Source organism: Poecilia reticulata, linkage group LG12, assembly GCF_000633615.1.
Source record: "Poecilia reticulata strain Guanapo linkage group LG12, Guppy_female_1.0+MT, whole genome shotgun sequence".
Lineage (NCBI taxonomy): Eukaryota > Metazoa > Chordata > Actinopteri > Cyprinodontiformes > Poeciliidae > Poecilia > Poecilia reticulata.
The window spans coordinates 22,496,041-22,516,205 of NC_024342.1; the positions used below are offsets into that span (position 1 = coordinate 22,496,041).

The 20,165-nt window shown below is 38.1% G+C and overlaps 1 protein-coding gene across 16 annotated transcripts in view; it reads right to left on the minus strand.

Moving 5' to 3' along the window:
- grin1a (glutamate receptor, ionotropic, N-methyl D-aspartate 1a) overlaps window positions 1-19,702 on the minus strand; it is a 51,088-nt gene extending 31,386 nt beyond the window's left edge. For 14 of the 16 annotated variants that reach the window (XM_008424658.2, XM_008424657.2, XM_008424656.2 and 11 more), the window contains exons 1-9: window positions 19,365-19,702; window positions 14,401-14,535; window positions 13,610-13,786; window positions 7,161-7,223; window positions 6,234-6,331; window positions 5,129-5,250; window positions 3,995-4,169; window positions 2,015-2,159; window positions 247-333 (exon numbers count right to left, since the gene is read on the minus strand). In XM_008424658.2, the coding sequence (XP_008422880.1) occupies window positions 247-333; window positions 2,015-2,159; window positions 3,995-4,169; window positions 5,129-5,250; window positions 6,234-6,331; window positions 7,161-7,223; window positions 13,610-13,786; window positions 14,401-14,535; window positions 19,365-19,613 (1,251 nt within the window). In that variant the 5' untranslated portion in view covers window positions 19,614-19,702. The remainder of the gene's footprint in view (window positions 1-246; window positions 334-2,014; window positions 2,160-3,994; window positions 4,170-5,128; window positions 5,251-6,233; window positions 6,332-7,160; window positions 7,224-13,609; window positions 13,787-14,400; window positions 14,536-19,364) is intronic. The other 2 variants (XM_008424652.2, XM_017307814.1) reach the window with 1 other exon arrangement.
- Between the last annotated feature and the right edge of the window lie 463 nt (window positions 19,703-20,165).

Consider the following 20,165-nt stretch of genomic DNA (forward strand, 5'->3'; position numbering starts at 1 on the left):
ATCTGCCAGTGAAACTAAAATTACTTACTTAAAACAAGCTCATATATTTTGCTGAAAAGTTACTTCTGAGCAGGTTTTTCTCATCTCAAGTGTACTAAGACATTTGCAGTAGAAAACAGACCAGTAATACTTGGTAAATGTTGTTTTTGCAGTGCAGCGCAGCTCCTGTGGTGTGAGAACATTGGATGGATGTGTGTGTGTGTGTGTGTGTGTGTGGAGGTGACAGCCGTGTCTGAGTCCACCCACCTTTAATCGGGTCGACATCTGGAAGCCCTGCGGTTTCTCCGTCTCCCCTCCAGGCCAGATGATCTTGCGCTGATTGTTCATCACCACCTGCAGYGACGCCGGACACGCGGCTGCGTTAGCGCAGACAGAAGGCACGCTGCTGATGAGGCTCCAAACACCACGGGGGAGCGTCGCTAATGAGTCAGCACGGCTCTGCCGCGGCTCAGCGTTCTGTTTTTATTGCCTTCACCTCTGCTCTGTGTTACACCTGCAGCAACTCACCAACATTCAACCCGATCCGCGCCGTCCAGTCGGGTTTTCTTCTTTTAAAAGCTTCCAGGCGACACAAGGAACAAARCTAGCATCTTATATCAGTGCTGCAGTGCCGAATACTTTAGTAATCCATTACTCTATCAGTTATTCTGACGGTTAATTGATTAATCAGATAAAAACATTAGCATATTCCGCAGATTTTACTTATTTTATACAATATTAGAAATATACACTAAAGGTTTTCCCCAGAAACTTGCTCAGCCTGGTGGTTGGGTGCTAAGGCCGTCGTGTTTTTGAGTTAAAAAATGTTTAAAGTTGACAGGAAATTTGAAAATATTATTCAATAATTATGTGTTATTGAAAGATTAACACCTGAACACCAGCTATAAAGCCTTAAAAAAGGCAAAAACCTTTAAAGAGACTTAAAAAATTAAGCAACGCTAAGCCTGGTGGGGTCACAAGTAAAGCCTGGTGACCCGCCAGGCTTATAATACACTGAGGGAAACACTGACACTGCAAAAACACAAAATCTTACCAAGTAGTTTTGTCTAGTTTCTAGTGCTAATATCTGAGTTCACTTAAAATAAAACTAAACTAACTTACAAGTAACTTTCTAGCAAAAAATAGGAGCTTAACTTGAGTAAATGACTCCTAAAAAGTTCCAGTTCCACCGGCGGATTATTTCACTTATAAAATGAGAAAAATGTCTCATTACAAATTAAATAATCTGCCAGTGAAATTACCACTTTTTAAAAGAAGTTATTGACTTAAAACAAGCTTTTATATCTTGATGAAAAGTTATTTGTAAGTTTTTTTTTTCCTATTTCAAGTGAACCAAGATATTTCCACTAGAAATTAGACCAAAAATACTGGGTTGGATTTTGTGCTTTTGCAGTGTAAATTTGTTTACACTGCAAAAATAGGACAAAAATACAAAATAAATAAAAAAACATTTTATTGCCTAAAATGCAGTGAATTAAAGTAAAAATTATCCTGACATCAACATGTGGAAAGTTCAGCTTTTTCTGATTATCAATGTGTAGGACTGATCTGTTGATTGCTTTTTTCTATTAATCGACTGATAATTGGATAGCAGAAGATGCTTAATAGATTTATCTTATAAATTTAAACCAGGAGAAGCTGAAACTTCGTCTTGAAGAGTTTTTGGTAAAAACAAAGTACATTTTTTTTTACATTTTATAAGCAAAATGTTTATATTTTTGTACAGTATTGGCTTAATTACTGCTCTGAATACGTTATTCTTTCATAAAATGGTCTTTTTATGAATCTGTTTACACAAGTTAGCAATTTATGGACAAGTTGAAGATTATTTCAATAACAGATTTACTGCAGTTAATCGTTTCAGCCCTAGTTTATATGCATTTCTCGCCCAAATGTTCCATTTGCTGATGACGTTGTGATGCTCAAATTGATTCTGCAYCCAGACTGGATTTAATTCAAACCAAATAACCAGCAAAAAGAAACAAAAACAATAATTAGTTTTAATAACCGTTACCTGCGTGCCGTTGTAAATGCCGACCTGAACCAGGCGAGACTTCTGGTAGTTCAGAATAGTGTAGTGGGCGTATTTCCTGTCTCCGTCGTCGTTGAACTCGACGCGTCCCGTCAGACCCTCCGGATATTTGGATGACATCAGAACTCTGTGGGAAAAGGAAAAATATTATATATAAATAACTGTGTGTTTGTATTACGATTAATTACAGTTTGGCCATTCTGAGAGAAATAACAAATAAATGATAAAGTCAGAATAAAATTAGAATACAGTCAAAATTACGAGAATAAAGTCAAAATTATGAGAATAAAGTCAGAATAAAATTAGAATAAAGTCAAAATTATGAGAATAAAGTCAAATTTTGAGGATAAATCATAATATTATGAAAATAAAGATTTTGAGAAAAAATCCTAAGAACATGGTMATAAAATTACTATAATAAAGTTGAAATAAAGTCCAATTATTTTGAGAATATAGTCAATATCATGATTATTCTCTTAATATTTAAACTTTCATCTTGTAATTTTATGACTTCATTCTCATACTTTTAAAAATAATTTTAGCGTGACCTTAGTACTTTTTCATAATATATATTTGTGCTAGAAAGTGAATGTATTCATACAGACATATGTTTTCGCCCCACACAGTTTAAAAGTTTGATTTAATATGAATTATTTCCTCTCAGCTGTCAGATGCAGCAAATCAACACATTTCTAGTGTAAAATGTAACAATCATGACAGCARACAGGCTCGACTGTTTGCTGCTGCATCAGTTTTTATAAACTGTGACGCAGCAGCGAAGCCTCTTGTAACTAGGTCAGCTCCGTCTGCAGGATGCAGAACCTCAGCTCCACATTCTCTGCATTTTCAGGAATAAATTCAGAAGAGAAGGCAGAGAAAACACACAGCAAGTCAGCTGGCATGAAGAAATGATCRAGCCATGATGAGCAGGTTAGTAGTTTTCTGTCATGTGACAGATTCGAACAACCAGCTTTACGCTAATTGCATTGCTGCACCTGTCCAGGATGTTACAATGACTGCTTGTTGCAGCAACTTTTCACAAAAACTTTGTCAAAGTTTCTCATTATTTCTAAGATTTACTTTCCCATCGAAAATGTCAAGTTCCCAAAAAAACTAAAATGATTCCCATATAGTTTATAATTAAATAGCAAATCACATTTTCAAGTATCTTATTGAAATAACACCACAAATACAGAAAACTGGAGAACAGCTGAAACACTGAGTTCCTTTAAATCTGGACCAACTCCACCTGTTTTCATTTGTTTTTGAACCATAATAAATGAAGCATTGACCAACATCTTGATGAGTAACGACAATTAACAGAATGTAACGTTTACACTGAAAAAACACAAAATCTCACCAAGTAATTTTGGTCTAGTTTCACGTTCAAACATATCAGACAAAACTAACTTAAAATTAACCTTTTAGCAAGATACAGARTCTTGTTTTAAGTCAATAATTCCTGAATATTGATGGAAAATTACCAGTTTAATTGGCAGATAAATTAACTTACAACATGGGAAAAAAGTCTTGTTGCGAAAACAATATAGAAATAGTTTTATGTTACAATTAAGTGTCACACAGGCTTTCAACTAACTCAGAGGTGTCCAAACTTTTTATCATTAAATTTAAAAAGCAAAGATTAGTAAATTGTGATTTTTATTTTTACGTGCTTGAAAATAAAGAAAATTTTCAGAAAGTCTATAAATCCTTTAAAAAAAAGAAATTGGACCAATCAAAATTATTTCAAGAACCACAAATGGCCCCCGGGCCACACTTTGGACACCCCTGATCCAGCAGGTTCGGCGTTCAAGAGACGTTGTGAAACAGGAAGTTAAATTCGGCTGGATTGGTCTAAATCCAGGCGAGTTGCAGTGATTGGTCAGATTTATGTGAAAGTCACAATGATTGGTGAAGATCTAAAATCAGAGCAAAGCGTTGAGTGGTYTGTGGCGAGCRCACCGTTTAAAAAGAGGCCCCGTCTTCCAGATGTTGGTGTTGCCCACGCAGCCCTTGGGCGGTTCTGTGATGTTCTCCTTCTCAAACAGCTCCTGGATGGACTGGGCCACCACCGCCACGGCGTCGGTGATGTGGGCCGATTCGTTCTTCCCATTGATGAGCTGGAGGGCGATCAGACCTGAGACCAGGCGGCAACAAAAACCGTCACCAACAGGAGCGGAAAAATCCACTTAGGACCCCCACACCACCAGGGGGCGTCCAAGAACATCAGACTAGCACCATAAAATATATATATATATATACTTATAAAATAATATTGAATTATACAAACTAAATGACATTACACATGGAGAGATTGTTGTTACAGTTGATACACCAATTAATATCTTCCTGCCGTTGACTGCTGTCACAGTTGGGAAATATAAGATATCAAACTTAATTTGCTTTAATCAGCCGATGTTTTTTTTTTTTCAAATAATTAAAATAATATTACACACTTAAACAAAAAATCCAGAAAATGTACCAATTTATTTAAAGTTTGTTACTCCTGTAAGGTTAAAATCAATAGAAAATATAACACTAGCATGACGTAAGCCAATTACAAATAATGCCAATGTTAGCTTAGGAATGGTAAATCATGTTAGTACGGATAAATCTGGATTAATTTATTATCTCTACAAGCACAAACCTGAAGAATGTTAACATGTAAAGGAGAATATTGTCTGCCTTTTAAACAAAAATAAAATTAGCATTTTTTTAAAGGCCTATAAAACGCTAATGTTTTACATCAAAGGGGACCTTCCACAACGCTTGGTCAACTAGTTCTACCACTGTAAAATGGCTGCTGGAAGAGACATGTTTTCAAATATATCCAAATAAGCAGCAGATTATTTGGATTTGAAGTGACAAGAGGCCCTAAAACCAGGAAGGAAGGGTTAAACAAAACAACAACTAAATTACTTCAGTTCTGAGTGTCTGAGTCTATTTAAGCCTTAAACACAGAAGGTTGAAGAGTTTACCACAACATGCAGGTGTTCAGGTATTTATCTGGTGATTACTAGCTAATCTCTGGGATCCTTTATGTGTTTCTGATTAATTCTGGACCAAACGTCGGGGCGAGTTTCTGGCTGGACGTACCGTCTGGCGCCTCGCTCAGAGCTTTACCGGACATCTCCCGCTCCCCCACCAGCCACACGTAGCCCGAGCCCGTCATGTTGAGGAAGCGGGCCGCCTTGTACACGGCGGCAGCATCGTCCTCACTGGAGACAAAAACAAAAACATAGTTAAAATATTACACTGCTTCCGTTTAAACCCTCGTTATGTAAAATGACAGGAAGCGATCCTGCTGGTAGCTTTTGTGAAACTCATTTTCTGTTGCCACATTTCTCTGCTTTTTGGATGCTGTACAGCTGGAAGCGTTTTCTGCGCTCTCTTTTTTGGTTTTTATGGTGCGTAGCCATGGCAACAAGCTTGTTTTTACAACCAGAAGCAGCTGATTAGCATCTCAAAAGCTGAAATATCACCTGAACTACGACAAATCTCAGAAGAGMTGGAAAGGAGACCAACGTTTCTCTGATATTTAAAGAGGASCAGCAAAAGCAAAGGAGGTGGATTAGCAGGGCTTGCTAACAACTGATTCCGTCACACAGAACATTTCTGCTGCCCGGATATTGAGGTCCAAGAAATCACTCAAGTAAGAGTAAAAAAGTGTTYGGTAAAAAGTCTACTGAAATTATCAGTTATTTAATATTTAAAAATGACATCATCAAATGGACTAAAATCTAAAGTTAAGTGGAAATGCTTGTATTTTAAGACCCAAAAYGACAATAATTCATATAAGTAACAAAAAATAACAAAATCAGGCAAAATAAAATGTGTCCAAATCATTTTATTTCAATAAAAAACATATTAAACTTTAACAGAAACTGCAGTTATGTGTATGTTTATGGTGAGTTTTTGGTTAAAAAATGTTTGTTTTTCGTTCAGTGGGTAGAAAATCCAGAAATTTTACTCAACTAAGAGACAAAATGCTTCATAATAAAATTACTCAAAGTACAGATAGTAAAAATACTCCTAAAAGTACATTATTTCAAAAAGTTACTCAAGTAAATGCAACTAATTACCACCAAAGTCTGCATTTATATTTATGGCTCTACAAAATGTGACTTYGCATATTTATMTYTGCTGACCGTGCAGCTTCTTTACCTGCTGCACCGGGCAGAAAGGTGAAAGGTCGCCTCACCTGGCGGACAGGATGATGACCCGGGCCTCCAGCTCTTTGGCCTCCAGCAGCAGCGCGGTTAAGTTTGTCTCCTGACTGAACTGTAGGACTTTCTCTGCCTGCGGTTGGGGCAGAAGAAAGGTCAAGCCAGCTACTTTTCCCGAGCACAGACACCATGCTGCCGCTTTACCTGCGTGGTACGAGCGTGGCCAATTTGGTTTGAAAAAACGAGAGACAGAGATTAAAAAGGAAAGCGATCCAGGGGAACCGGCTGAACTAAAAAAAGAAAAAGCTTGAAGGGAAAAAAACTTTTGCATTTGTCTGCATGCAAACTGAGGGTTATATCAAGGCTCCAAAGAAGAACGTGCATGTGTTAGGTAGAGGGGGAGAAGAAGGTCAATGCAACCAGTAACTAAAAACGGGTGAGGAGGGGAGTGAGGGGGACGTTCTCCCTCCGAAAAGAGAAAGAAATCAAATTAAAAAAATAAAAACTGCTGAAACCAGGGAGGTGCTACGGAAAGGGAGGAAGTAGCATCTGGGAAGTCTGAGTCCCAAACTACCGGTTCTCCACAAAGGAATGAGCTTGCAAACTGTTTTTTTTTTTGTTTTTTTTTATGTGTGTGTGTGTGTATGTGTGTGTTTTTAAGAACATGCATTCCTTCATTGACGGAAAAAAAAAATTAAAATGAGAAAAGCCGGGCTCTGTTCTCTTCTTCTTTCTTTTTTTCTGGAACAACCGAAAAAAATCTTTTTTTTTTCATACCAAAATCATTCTTTTCTTTTTTTTTAAATTATAGGGAAATGTCTGAAAGTAAAAACTCAAAGAAAAGACGTGCTACCAAGAGAGAGGGGGGCATTTCTGGGTCGGCTGGTGACTGGTTTGGGCTGGTTTCTAGTTGCTACGTTTGGAAAGTTGGTGGGCGGCGTGCATTGACCATGCAAATATACCTTAGGTCCTCGCTTGTTGTCATAGGACAGTTGGTCGAGGTTTTCATAGTTCCTTTTTTTATTCTGATGAGTAATGTGCACAGAGAAAATATGCAGACACAGAAAAATATTATAAACAGTTGAAAATGGAGGGCAGTAAAGCATTCCAACAAATCTCCACTTTTCTGCTTCAAATTGGGAGCTTTAACACTGGGGCTTGCAAAGAACATCGAAACCACCGAAATGTGCCGGGAAATAAAAATCAGGAAGGTTTATTGAGCTTAAGACGAGTTCCTGACGACGTAGATGGAACATTTCTAAATCTTATTTAAATGTGTTTTTGCTTCCATTTGGGTCTCATGTGATTATAAAACAGTTCAAGAACTAAAAAAACAACAACAACCAGTCGTTTCAAAAACCTCTCGATTGTCAAGTGACATTAGAAAAACTGTGAAATCTTACAGAGTATTTTTGGTCTGGTCTGTAGGTCAAATGTCTTGATAACAAGTAAAATGTSAGCTTTCCAAACTGCATTTTATTTATTTTYAATAATATAAATACACTCTAAAAAAACAGTAGAGAAAATATGTTCAATACATTTCTGCAGTCAATAACAAAACTCTTGTCTTCACCAGCAGCCTTTTTAAAGCGGCTGACCAAACTGTTGGAGTACCGTTGGAGTTGCTAGGCAACAGGCCTGGGCTGGACTGGCGTTGCTAGGTAACAGCAGAGTGTCCACGCTACAAAAAGACAGAATCTTACCAAGTGTTTCTGGTCTAGTTTCTACTGCATATTTGYTTGTTCACTAGAAATAAGATAAAACTGACTTACAAATAGCTTTTCAGCAACATATAGAAACTTGTTTTAAGTCAATAATTCCTTAATATTAATGAAAAGGTTTTAATTCCACTGGCAGATTATTTCACTYGTAAAAATGTGTTCGTATAAGTGAAATAATCTGCCATRAATTATTTTCATGTTGATGTTGAAAATACCCAAATCTCCACATAACTTTATATTTCAGCCTGTCAGTCGCTTGATTTTTAAATATTAAATGATTAATGTTTTTACTTGAATGTTACTAAAGTAAAAATGTACTTGAGTAACATTTTTAYTAAATACTTTTGTAACAGGCGAGTTTGGGTTTTAACAAACAAGCAAAGAACAGAAGTTTTTGTGTTTTCTGCTCATTTCTGTTCATCTCAGCGCCCAAAATAAATCCCTCTTTACGCACTTTATGCTCTTTTTTCCCCCCTTAAGTGGCGCCGCATCAAAATTACATGGTGGATTTTTAAAAGGCAGAAGAAACCTGGCACTTTGTGTCTTTTCTCAGCAGTTAGTGCTTTAATAATTTACAGCTTCTCCAACCTGCCTGCAGCTCTCGACTCAGGCTGTTTTCTCCTTTTACAGAATGTTGCGTCAGTTCTTCTTTGTAAAGAAATAAAGCTCTACTTTYATAAATTCAAAACACTCTGTATTTTTTTCAAAGTATGCAGAGTCCTGTAGCGTTATTGACACACCAAGCCTCATCCTAAAGGAATATTTTATTCTGTAGCCTGATTACAGTTTAGATAGAAAAAAGGAGTACATTTTTGCCAAAAAAWTCAGATTATTATTTTTTAAATATGGAAATTTGAGTTTGAAAATGTGCAAATTTGTGAGAAAAATCTCAGAAATTTTKAGATTAAACTCAGATTATTTTTTAATGAAAAACCTGAAAATGAGTTTGAGAAGTTAAAAATTTGTGAGAAAAAAAATCTGACATTTTTAGATTTTTAGAAAAATGGGACCGTTTTTGAGCTGGAAAAAGTCAAAAATTTGCAAGAAATTGAAACTGGGGGACAAGATTTGAAACTGAAAATAACAGATTTGAAACAGGAAAAAAAAAATGTTCAAAGCTACTTTTCAGATTCAAGGTTTGATTTTTGTTTTTTCAGTTTTTGATTCAAATCTTACTTTATTCTTTTKAACAAACTTTGTGGCACCAATTTATCTCCATAGAGCACTGTCTTTTGTACTGCATGACTTGGCTTAAATGTTTTGTTGGTTTTATTCGGTGTATGTAAATATGTGGCTCTAGCTGCAGGTTGTGTGGGAATTAGAAACACAACATGTCAGTTTTATTAGCGTATTGACAGAATTGAACCCAGTGACGCTGCAGCAGACACATTATTAGTCCTAGAATCAATTTTCTCTCTGTTTTTGTCTGTTTGTGTGGATTTTCAGTCCTCATCCTCTCCACTCTGAGCTTTCGGTACAATAATCGCTTCCTGAACTGGGATGTATTTCCACAGCAGCTATAAAACGTTAAACTGGCGCTGCAGTTGTGTCTAAATATACACTCCTGACTGGAGTCTCGCAGGGAAACGAGCGGCGGCGTTAGATGGAGAGCACAGATGGGCTCATTCTGACATCCAAACTGCGCCGTGCATAAAAGCAGCTTTCTGGATCCTCATCACAAGCTTTTAATTGTCTGTTTTTTTCTCCGTAAATGCAGGATGCGACTCTGGGCTAAATGATTTGAGCTGAGTAAATGGCGGCGTGATTTTGTTTTTTCTGAAGTGTTTTCCTGTTGGCGTCTCGCGCCGATCCCAGCAATCGGAGCAGCTTTCGCTTCAACTTGGGCAAACAGCCTCGGGTGGATGTCATGTTCTGAATCTCTGCAGCTTCTGATTTAATTAAGCCTCCGAATCGGGACTCATTCCACTCCAGCACACAATTACAGCAGAAACTCGCCCCGAGAGGAGCGAGAACCCATCCCGCAGAGATCACCTCCATTAATTGGATCCAGCTCAGGTTCAGTCTTTTTATTCTAATTCTGTTTCTTCCTAACGGAGGAAACTTTGTCATGTTCCAACTCTGAATTCAGCTGACAGCAAAATTCAGGAACATGATCCATTTTCACTTTTTCTCATGTTACAAATGCAAACTTGAATGAGTTTTATTTTGGATTGATTTTTTTAATTAAAAGATGCAACAAATCATTTAGTTCATTTTTTTATGTTAAAATAAACATTTTATTAACTATAAAATACAAAAATATATCATTCCTTTAGTACGTCTGAACTGGGTGAAGCATAAGTTCACTTTTGAGTAAAACCAGGGGTGAAAGTAGTTTTAAATTCTTAGGGGTACTATGACAATTATATATATATATATATAGCTTCTTTGTGTGCTTTTGAGTTTCTGTGCTGATTTTTTTATTTTTTTTTGCGTAGTGATAAAATCCTGGTAGCTCTTGAATTGCTACAAAATAAAGCTGTATTTCCTCTCTCAGCCCACTGGCTGCAATGTTGACACCTTGAGATGCTATGAGACCTAAATCCTGAACATCATGGCATGGAGTGATCCTAGTTTTACATGTCTGGAATATAACCATTCATTTTAGCTTTTAAACTGGTTCTATTGATCCTGTGTCCAGACAGAGGGATAATCAGTAGCCCAGCATCATGACCTGTTTGTTCTGAAGATCCTKCAGCTTCCACTTCATCTTCCTAACATGGCGCCTCCTCACCCTGACTCTCATACTGATAGGAGGAACCACAGAGCTGTTAGGTTAAAGCTCATCTTCTGAAGTTGGGATATTTTTCTTCCAACAGGTTCCAGAGGAATCACCTCAAACCAGATGTTGGACTGGATTTTATTTCACTGTCATTTGTGAATGTTAGAGCCTCATTTTCAAAAATAGAGCTATAAAGGTTGAAAAAGGTTATTATTTTGGAGAAAATCTCATCAACATCAATATTTCTTCTAAATAAGAGCCAAAAAAAACTAAATTGTTTGATAAAGGAAAAGCCTCTCAGACTCTGAGCCCGACAGCACCAAACTATTTTTTTATATTAGACATTTAATGTCACATAATTGTCACGGTAGAAGCCATTTGTTTGTTAAATACTTAATGGAACGTATTTACCGTGTTTGATGTTTGTTGTGATCGACGTATATTCACAAAGAACGAGGTAATTAGTCCAAGTTTGTCGTTTATTGAATGTTCAGAAACTACAGCGGCTGTGTTGAGCCACAAGAAAGGTAAAACAACCTGAACCGGTGATCAACTCTAAACCACTCCTACCTTTTTACTCTCCGTCTCTCTCCGTCATTTAAGCACACCCGTTGCCATGGCAACCTCCTGTGCTCCACAAGCMGACCAGAGATTATGTTAAAAACGTTCAGTCCATTATGATATTAGGTTTTCAGGCTTGATATTTATTTTGCGATCATTAATAAGCCTCTCATGAACACAGAGGTGGTTGATTAGGTAATTTTAAACTCCTGCTCTGTTAGTAATGGAACCGAAACGCACAGAATTGCGCAACACCTTGTTGAAACAATAATCACTGAGATTATTATTGCTGTTGGGTCATTAATTTGAACACGTTTTATTGATTTTTTTGTTGTTGTTCTTTAATAAAGTTACGAACGTTTTAAGCCAGTCAGAGGAGGACGTGCTGCTCTCAGCCTCCTGGCGCCGTTCAGTTCGTCACCTAAAGCCGAGATCGACTCAAAACCTTCCACGATCGACATATTGCACCGCTGCTCTGGCAAAGCACAAACAGTTCAGAAACAATATGAAATGGGAGGAAAAAAGCTATTTATTAATTGATTAAGTCGTGTTTTAGATTGTTCTTGAAAAACTAATTAGTCATGGCTGATTAGTGGGTGAACTCACAGCTGCACAGTGAACCCATTAATTTTTTACAGCAGACAGCCGCTCCCCTCTTGCAGGTACTGCCTACTCCCCCTCTAAATCTTTTAGGGGTACGCAGTACCCTGCCGTACCCCCTTACTTTCACTCCTGAGTAAAACAAATTTACAATAAAAGTGTTTTTATTTTAAATGCAAAAAGTGTAAAAATTTTAGCAGTTTGGTTTAATTACTGCTATGAACACAGTTTTTTTTCAACAAATGGCTTTTTTTAGTCTGTATCCTTCAATTCACGATTAATTACTAAATAAGTGGACAATTATTTCATAATTGATTCAGCCCTATTAAAAAAACGTATCCACGTTTATTTTTTCATTTTCCTTTGTAAAAAGTTTTATTAGCTTCCTTCAGGAGTCAACAACACAAACCTAAACAACAGAGGGAGGAGAGAAATGTTTTCTCTGAAAATACGTCACTATTTTCAGTTTGTTTCAGCTAAACGTGAAAACATTCAGCTTCATTTTACATTCTGTGCCGTGACAAAGTTTTATCCTGCTTCAAAAACACAATTAAAGAGGAATTTCAGGCAGGTTGCGAAGCAAAAAGCTGCAGCTAACGCAGGAGGTTTCCACACACAAACAACAAAAGATGGAATTTGGTACAAAAATTGTGTTTTTCTTCAAATGAAAGCAGGAATTTGTGCTACGTCAAGTCAAAAAAGATTAGTTTTTATTTAATTTTTTAAATAAAAAATAAAAAATTTTGCCAGATAACAGTTTTGTAATGTCAGGAGAAACATTTCTGACATTAGTGTTAAACAACACAGAGACAACAAGTGACTTGTAATCCAACCACTTTTGAAACCAAGTAATCAGTAAAATAACCGTAAATTCAGGTGTAACAACAGCACTGACTTATGTAGATTCAAACAAAGATGAAAAAGTATTAAAATATATATAAAATAAGCAAAATTAAGGTTAATTTACTAAGTTAGTATTAATATTAAATGTATTTGAGAAGCTTTTTAGGGTAAAAAAGTGCTAGAGAAGTGATTAAATTTAATTTAAATTAACCTTTTAGTTGGATTACTTTTTCAAAGTGTTTTTATTAAAATATGTTAACCCTAACAAAAAATCTATTGATTCTGTCTGAATATTTTTAATTTTATAATCTTTTGCAGCTTCTTGTGTATTTTCCCTATAAAACATTTCCATAAACTCAACAGTTTCCTTGTCTTTTCTGTAGGAAATAATCCCACAGCATGATGCTGCCACTGTCTTGTTTCCCTGAGAGGATGTTCAGGATGATGTRCAACGTGTTCATTTTACTTTCTTATGTTAAATTTTGCAAATAAAACTAAAAAAAGTTTAATGTTGTATCCCTTCTGGAAAATGAAAAACATTAAAATTTGCATCTGTAACTTGACAAAACATGCAAACGTTTCTACAGTAAAAACAAACAAACCCTGGAACCATTTTCTTGTTTTTCTGCGATGGTTTGCAGAGCCCCATGTTAAAGTCCACTATTTGGCTCCCAGTGTGGATAGACACAAGATAATTTGGACTGTGGCGAAAAGCAACGTGAAGATGAGCAAATAAACATACAAACTTCTGTCAGATTAGACCACATTAGACGCTGTTGATGTCTCTGGGAATGTTAGCCAATGTTTACACAATGGTGAGAAAGAGATGTGCTCAGACAACAGAGAGGGAAACAGCTAGGTACACAGAAGATCTCCGAAAAACACTCGCACACACTCGTGCTCACACACTCCCTAAAGGTGGAGGGAGGAGATGAGGGCGGGCCGCAGCGCCCCGGCGTCTCACCTTCGTCTCCCGCTCCTCCAGCAGCGTCTCCAGCCTCTTCTGAGCCGCCCGGCCCTCGTGGTCGTCGCTGACGATCAGGATGATGTGGTTCCAGTTGAACTCGCGCATCAGGTCGAACCAGACGTGAGCTTGGTGGGAGTACGGCGGGACCGTCCGCAGGAAGGACAGGTGGATACTCTGAGGAGGACCGAGCGGGAAACAGAAACTTCGCAATAATTTACCGATTGATTCGTTTCAGTCGCTGCAGCAGCGGCAGTACGTTCCATCTCCAAACACTCATTATGAACMAGAAAGAAGCTGTGGTTGGTGGTGAGCTCTGTGAGGTAACCTGGAAGTCTCTAAAATGTTATATSYTATTCTAACATTTCAGATTTTAAAATTACTTTTAAAATCATTTACCTTTCCAGGCTGTTTTTCCACTTTCTATTTAAATAAAATCTCTAAATGTTTCCAGAGTTGTGAATCCTCCCTCCGATGTTAATGGAGATCTTTAGAGGAGGCCTTCCAAGGCCTCCTCTAAATTTTTAATGCCTCTGCTTTTTTTTAACTCATCTGATTGCTTTCAAGAGTTTATTACTGCGGTTTGTGCGTCACAGCTTTTTTTTTTTTTTTTACATCAGGGGCAATATTAATAGCAGACTTTCGACTTTCATGTGGAAAACCATTTAATCACAGCTCGCCTAATGGACGCTGATGGGACGTTTAATCTAGGAAGCTCTTGGAGGCGTCCCTGGGGAACTCCGTAATTCGTCTGAGTGCCGACTCTCCAGCCGTGATCGTCCGTCACTCACCTTGTCGGAGTAGATGGACATGCGCGTGGTGAGCCCCACCACCGGGATGCGGTAGAAGCCGGCGGTGTAGGAGACGGGCGTCGGGGTGAGATGGTCGCTGGACTGAGGCGGGTGACTCACCAGGATGGCGTAAACCTGCAGGAAAAGACGGATGAAAATGCTGATAAATCACAGCAACACTAACATTTACTTATTTATTGAAATGTTTCATTTTGTATGGAGGTCCAACAGGGTCATAAATGTGGAAAAGACTTCCAGGAAACTGCAAATGCGTTAAAAACTCACCTGTTTAGAGTTGATTCTGAAGCATAATAAATGAAACATTGGCCAACATATTTGATTTGTTTTTATGATTTTGATGATGGCACTCGACTAAATGTAATGTTTCTTACTCCTACTTGTTTCTCAACCACATTTTGTTATTTGTGGTTTTATGATGTAAAACACTAAAATGTGCTATGTGATTCATAAATAACTCACTTATTAAATTATTCAATTAATATTTTAGATCATTAATTATTTAAATTTGAAAACAAAAGAAAAAAAATCATTCAAAGTATAATTAATTAAAAAGTAAAATTTTTTTTATGTATTTTAAAACATTTAAAGCCATTATTTTCATCTAGTCCTTATAACTGTTCTGAACTTCCTCCATAGTGTTTGGTGTGTAAAAAATAATAAAATATAAGTTTGTTTTAGTTCTATGGAAGAACATTTCAGCCATCTTGTATCTCATAAATGTGACAATCCCGTAGGGCAACAAGCTGCCGACGATGGCTACCAGTAGTTTTAGCCGTCAACTTGTCAACATAACGCACTAAATTTTAAATGTACGTGTGAAAGTTTTTATTTTCTTTTGACAAAACTTTTTTGACCTTCCAACCTGCTGCTGTGAGATAATTYCCTCCTGTCTCCTTTTCAGCTGGTAAAATGCAAAATAAAAAGTGACTTTTTTACTAACTGTCAACACTACAAGATAAAGTTAATTTAAAAAAAAAACAGCAAGGGAGCGGGAAGTATTTCAGCTATGCTAGCTTGACTATGACAACTATAACATGTAGACGTGCTGTGAAATTCTGTGTGTTTCGGTCCAGTCATGAAATAAAAAAAGAAAGGCGGCCCACAAACCACCTGTGACAGATCATCAGAAAAGCAGGTGTTTCAATTAGCTAACCAACTGCTGTGGTGTTAGATTAGCTAGTAGCAGCGGGAGCTAATCTACCACAGCGACCATTTATCAATAATCACAAAGCAAACATCAAACCAAAGACATAAAACTAGAATGGACAGAATATTCAGTTCTCTGGGTGGGAAATGTCTTTTCTTTTTTTGCATTTTTGGTTTGGAGCCATTGTCAGTTGCTATGGCAACAAGTCTACGTGTAGCTTAGCCTACACAGAGCCAGGGGGAAAAAAGAACACGAGGGGTTTTGAGCTGTTCTTCAATAGTTTGTCTGTGTTATTTTCCCTTTGCTGTGGCTCACCGCACTGAGTGAATAATCTCTACGTGTCCAGCTTTTATCTTGTTAACGGAGATGTTCTACTTTTACAGCCGCAGCGCGACTACGGATGGCCAGTAAAGGAATCGTCTTCTTGCCTTCTGGCATTGTGCGCATGCGCCAAACGTCTAGATGTAAACAGTAACATACTCCTTCAAGTCATTCWTCCTCCTACTCACCTTCAGTATCTGTCACATTTGAGCTGTGACGGCTGGTGTTCTCATATTTTATAGACTAAAACATCTGACGCGAGCCGGTTAGCGYGTTGCTAGCAARTAATGCCGGTTCCGGTTTGCGGCGGAAGTCGCACTTATTATTCACGCAAAGCCTCATGGGAGTTAGGAATAATGAATATAATTTTGATCTCATATTTTTTTTGGCATCAGTTAAAATAATTTGGTTCTGAATCAACAGTAAAATCCAAACTGTGTCTTGTTTTATGATTATTAATGAGAAACTAGAAGATTTACCCCCATTAGCATCTGCAGCTATTCATTTAGGCATCACATCCTGCAGATAAATTAAACCAGACTCCTCTCTGCTCCAAAAAAGTTGCATAAAAAGGTTAAAAATAACATTGTCGTCTGGAAGGATGTTAGTCACGCAGGAGGAATAAGTCTTTTGTTCGTCATTGTGGGTGTTTGGGTTGAAAACCAGAGCGGATGAGACGCCTGGGAGGCGGGCGGGGAGGGAAAGGGGATCAGGCTGGCAGAGACGCTGCGGCCCGGATTATTGGATGGGAGCATCCCGTATGGCTGGGTCAGAAATGAGGTCTTCCTTCCAAGGAATGCTCGCAGGCAGCTCTTCCCCTCCATCTGCCACTACGTCCTACAAGCTAATCTCATCTGATTAAACTCCCCGCAGACTTTCTGTCCACTTCAGACGGTTTGTTCTCATTTGCACATCAGGACTGTTTGGTGTTTTGGGTGTAAATGTGATCAGATGAGACTGTTATTCTACAGGAGTGCATCAGTTTGAGGCGATACGGCAAGCAGAGGATGAGAAAGCAGATCTGAACCTGTGGGTGTTCTTTCTGGGTTTTTGTATAAAGCCTAATTATGTGTGTGGGAGAGAGATTCACGCCTCGGGTCGCTGTGACATAACGCCGGAGCTTCCTTCAGGGTTCACAGTAACATCCAAGCATTTTTAAGGCGTTTTCACACATTGCACCACAACCGTTTGGAGATACTAACAGTACAAATGAAATAAAGAAGACAGTKWATATGGAAGAAAATTCAGGCCAAGAAGTAAAAATATAAAAGAAAATTCAGTTTTTTTCTCAAAATTCTGACTTTAATCTCAGAAGTCTAACTATTGTACAAAAAAGAGANTACAAATGAAATAAAGAAGACAGTTTATATGGAAGAAAATTCAGGCCAAGAAGTAAAAATATAAAAGAAAATTCAGTTTTTTTCTCAAAATTCTGACTTTAATCTCAGAAGTCTAACTATTGTACAAAAAAGAGAGAAATCTAACCTTAGTTCTAAACATTACAAAAAAAGAAAAGAAAAAAAATATCAGAATTCTCTTTTTTAKTTTATTTTGACTTTTCTCAAAATTCCAACTTTAATCTCAGAATTATGTTTTTTTTTAATCAGTATTTTGACTTTTCCGAACAAATCTAATTTTAATCTCAGAAATTTGACATTTTTCTCTGTATTCTGGTTTCTTCCTGAGAAWTTTGACTTTTCAAAAAAAAAAAAAAGAAGAAGAAATTCTAACTTTAATCTCAGAATTTTCACTTTTCTTCTCAAATGTCTAACTTTAATCTTTTGGGATCAAAAGCTAGAATTCTTTTATTGACATTTCAGAACTTAATCCTCTTCTGTAGTTTCATTTAACTATTTTATGATCATTTATGATTGTTATCGATAATATCTTGTGACAGAGGTTTGCTAATGCATTTATCAACACATTTCAAGCAGCCCTTTGACGACATTCATAATGTGGATACGGCCCAAAATGAAAATGAGTGTGACGTTCCTGCATCACTGCAGCAGTCACAGAAGTAATCCCTCCTTCCTGAAAAGTTGTCGTCTCGCTCAGTTAAGCTACGGTTGGCCTTGAACTATCCCCCGCCTGCAGTTGCAGCCTCTTCTTGCTGGCGTGTTTTAATGCTCTGCAGATTTTCACCCCTGACCTGCTCCTGTGCACTTCAGCAGATCTGCAGCTGTGCGCCCGGAAAAGTGGAGCGGTCCCATCGTCTGAAATCTGCCTCAAACCAAAGGCTATTTTTGAACGCTGAACGATCTGTGGGGAGTTCGTCATGTTGGAGCAACACAAAGCGGAAAGAAACATCAGTTTTTAAATGGTTGGAGGAATATTTACGTTTTGAAGCTAAACTCAGATCAATCAGGTCTGAATTTTATGTGTTCAGTGGATTTATTATCATTATTAAGTCAATAGATGTCAATACTTTCATTCACAAAGGGCAACTTGTGTAGCATAGAATTATAACACATGATRTATGTCCACCTTTCATTTCTGTCAGTTTTGCTGATTTCAATATCAATAAATGTATTTCTTACACAGGAAACGTCAGTCGACTCAAAWATACGTCTCTCACAAAGCGTACTCAAGAATTATTAACTTAAAACAAGATTATATTTAAAAACTAACTGAAAAGATGCTTTTCAGTTAGTTTTGTCTCATTTCAAGTACTAAGAGATTTGCACTAGAAACTAGAGCAGGAAACCTGTSTGAGGTCCAAATTCAGAAATTTAACCTCAGAATTCTGATTTTAATCTGCTGAGATCAAACGTCAGAATTCTGCTAAATAAAGTATGAATTCTGATTAAAGTCATAATTTTGAGATTAAAATCTGAATTCCGTGAAAAGAAGTCCAAATTCTGAGATTCAACTCAGAATTCTGACACAAACAGATACATTTTGAGAAGAATTCAGAATTTGAGCAACAAGTTATAATTTTGAAATTACAGTGAGAATTCAGAGATTGAATTTTGAATTGTAAGATCAAAGTCAGAATTCTGAGAATAAAGACAGAATTTCTTAGAAAAAATTTCAGAATTCTGGAAAAAAGCACAAAATATGAGATTAAAGTCAGAATTATGTGAAAAAAAGTCAGAATTATGTGATTATAGTCCAAAATCTGAGAGAGAAAAAACCCTGAATTCTCAGATTAAATTCTGAATTGTGAGAATTCTGGGATTATTTTCCAAATTATGAGGAAAAAATGTCAGAATTCCGAGATTAATGTAAGAATTTTGAGATTAAACTCAGAATTGTAAAAAAAAAAAAAAAAAAAAAAAAAAAAAAAAGAATTTTGAGAAAACTAAAATCTGACTTTTTTCCCCTCTTTTAGTGGCCCTAATCGTCTTCCGCAGATTTCTCCTTAAATGAAAAAGAAAAAACAAACTTTGAACGTGTCATGGTGGGGAGCCTCCAGCGCAGCAGAACACTCTGCTCCGCTGCGGCACAGCGGTGCGGGACGCGGCGGGTCGGTTACCTGGCTGTGGATCAGGTCCTCGCACACCGACAGAGCCATCTGGATCGCGTTGGCCTTGTGCGTGACGGAAATGGCGTTGAGCTTGAACTTGTCCCGGCCGTACACCTGGTTGGCCTGGTTCACGGCATCCTTGAACACCTGCTCGTACCTCTTCTGGCTCAGGACGGCCCCGATGTTCACGATCTTGGGCTCGCAGCCGGCCCGCGCGCAGGAGCACGAGAGGAGCACCGCCAGCAGAAACAGACGCATCGCGTGGAGCGCCAACCCGCACAGCGCAGCCCGGTCCCTTTTCTCCGCGGTGGCGGCTCGGCTCGGCTCGGACTGAGCGAGGCGGGCGCGATCCAGGTGGGCGACGAAACCGACCGGGGCGGGGGGGGGAGGATGGGAGCCCAGAAAAAGGAAAACGGAAGCCCGGAGAGAAGCGCTGGCTATGCGAAATGCGGAGGAATGTGCATGATCAGGAGCGGAAACCTCCAAAATGTTTCTGTTCTGTTTCTCTAAAAAAAAATAAATAAATAAAATAAAATGAATTTCTTTTAAAAAGAGGCTACCTAAATCATCGCACTAGCTTCCGTCGAACCGCRTCCCAGCCCGTTTGGACTCCTGAACCGCGTCTGGAGCGGAGCCGGTGCCGGTGCTGTCCTTGGTGCTGRCAGCTGTGCGATGCGCGCCGCGGCGATCGGCTGCTTGTGCGCGCTCCCGCGGGATCCGCTTCATTCACTCCGAGCAGCTTCTGCAGATCCGCTGCTGCTGGGATAAAACAGGGAGGTTCTGGTGGAACGTTGGTCCAAACACATCAGA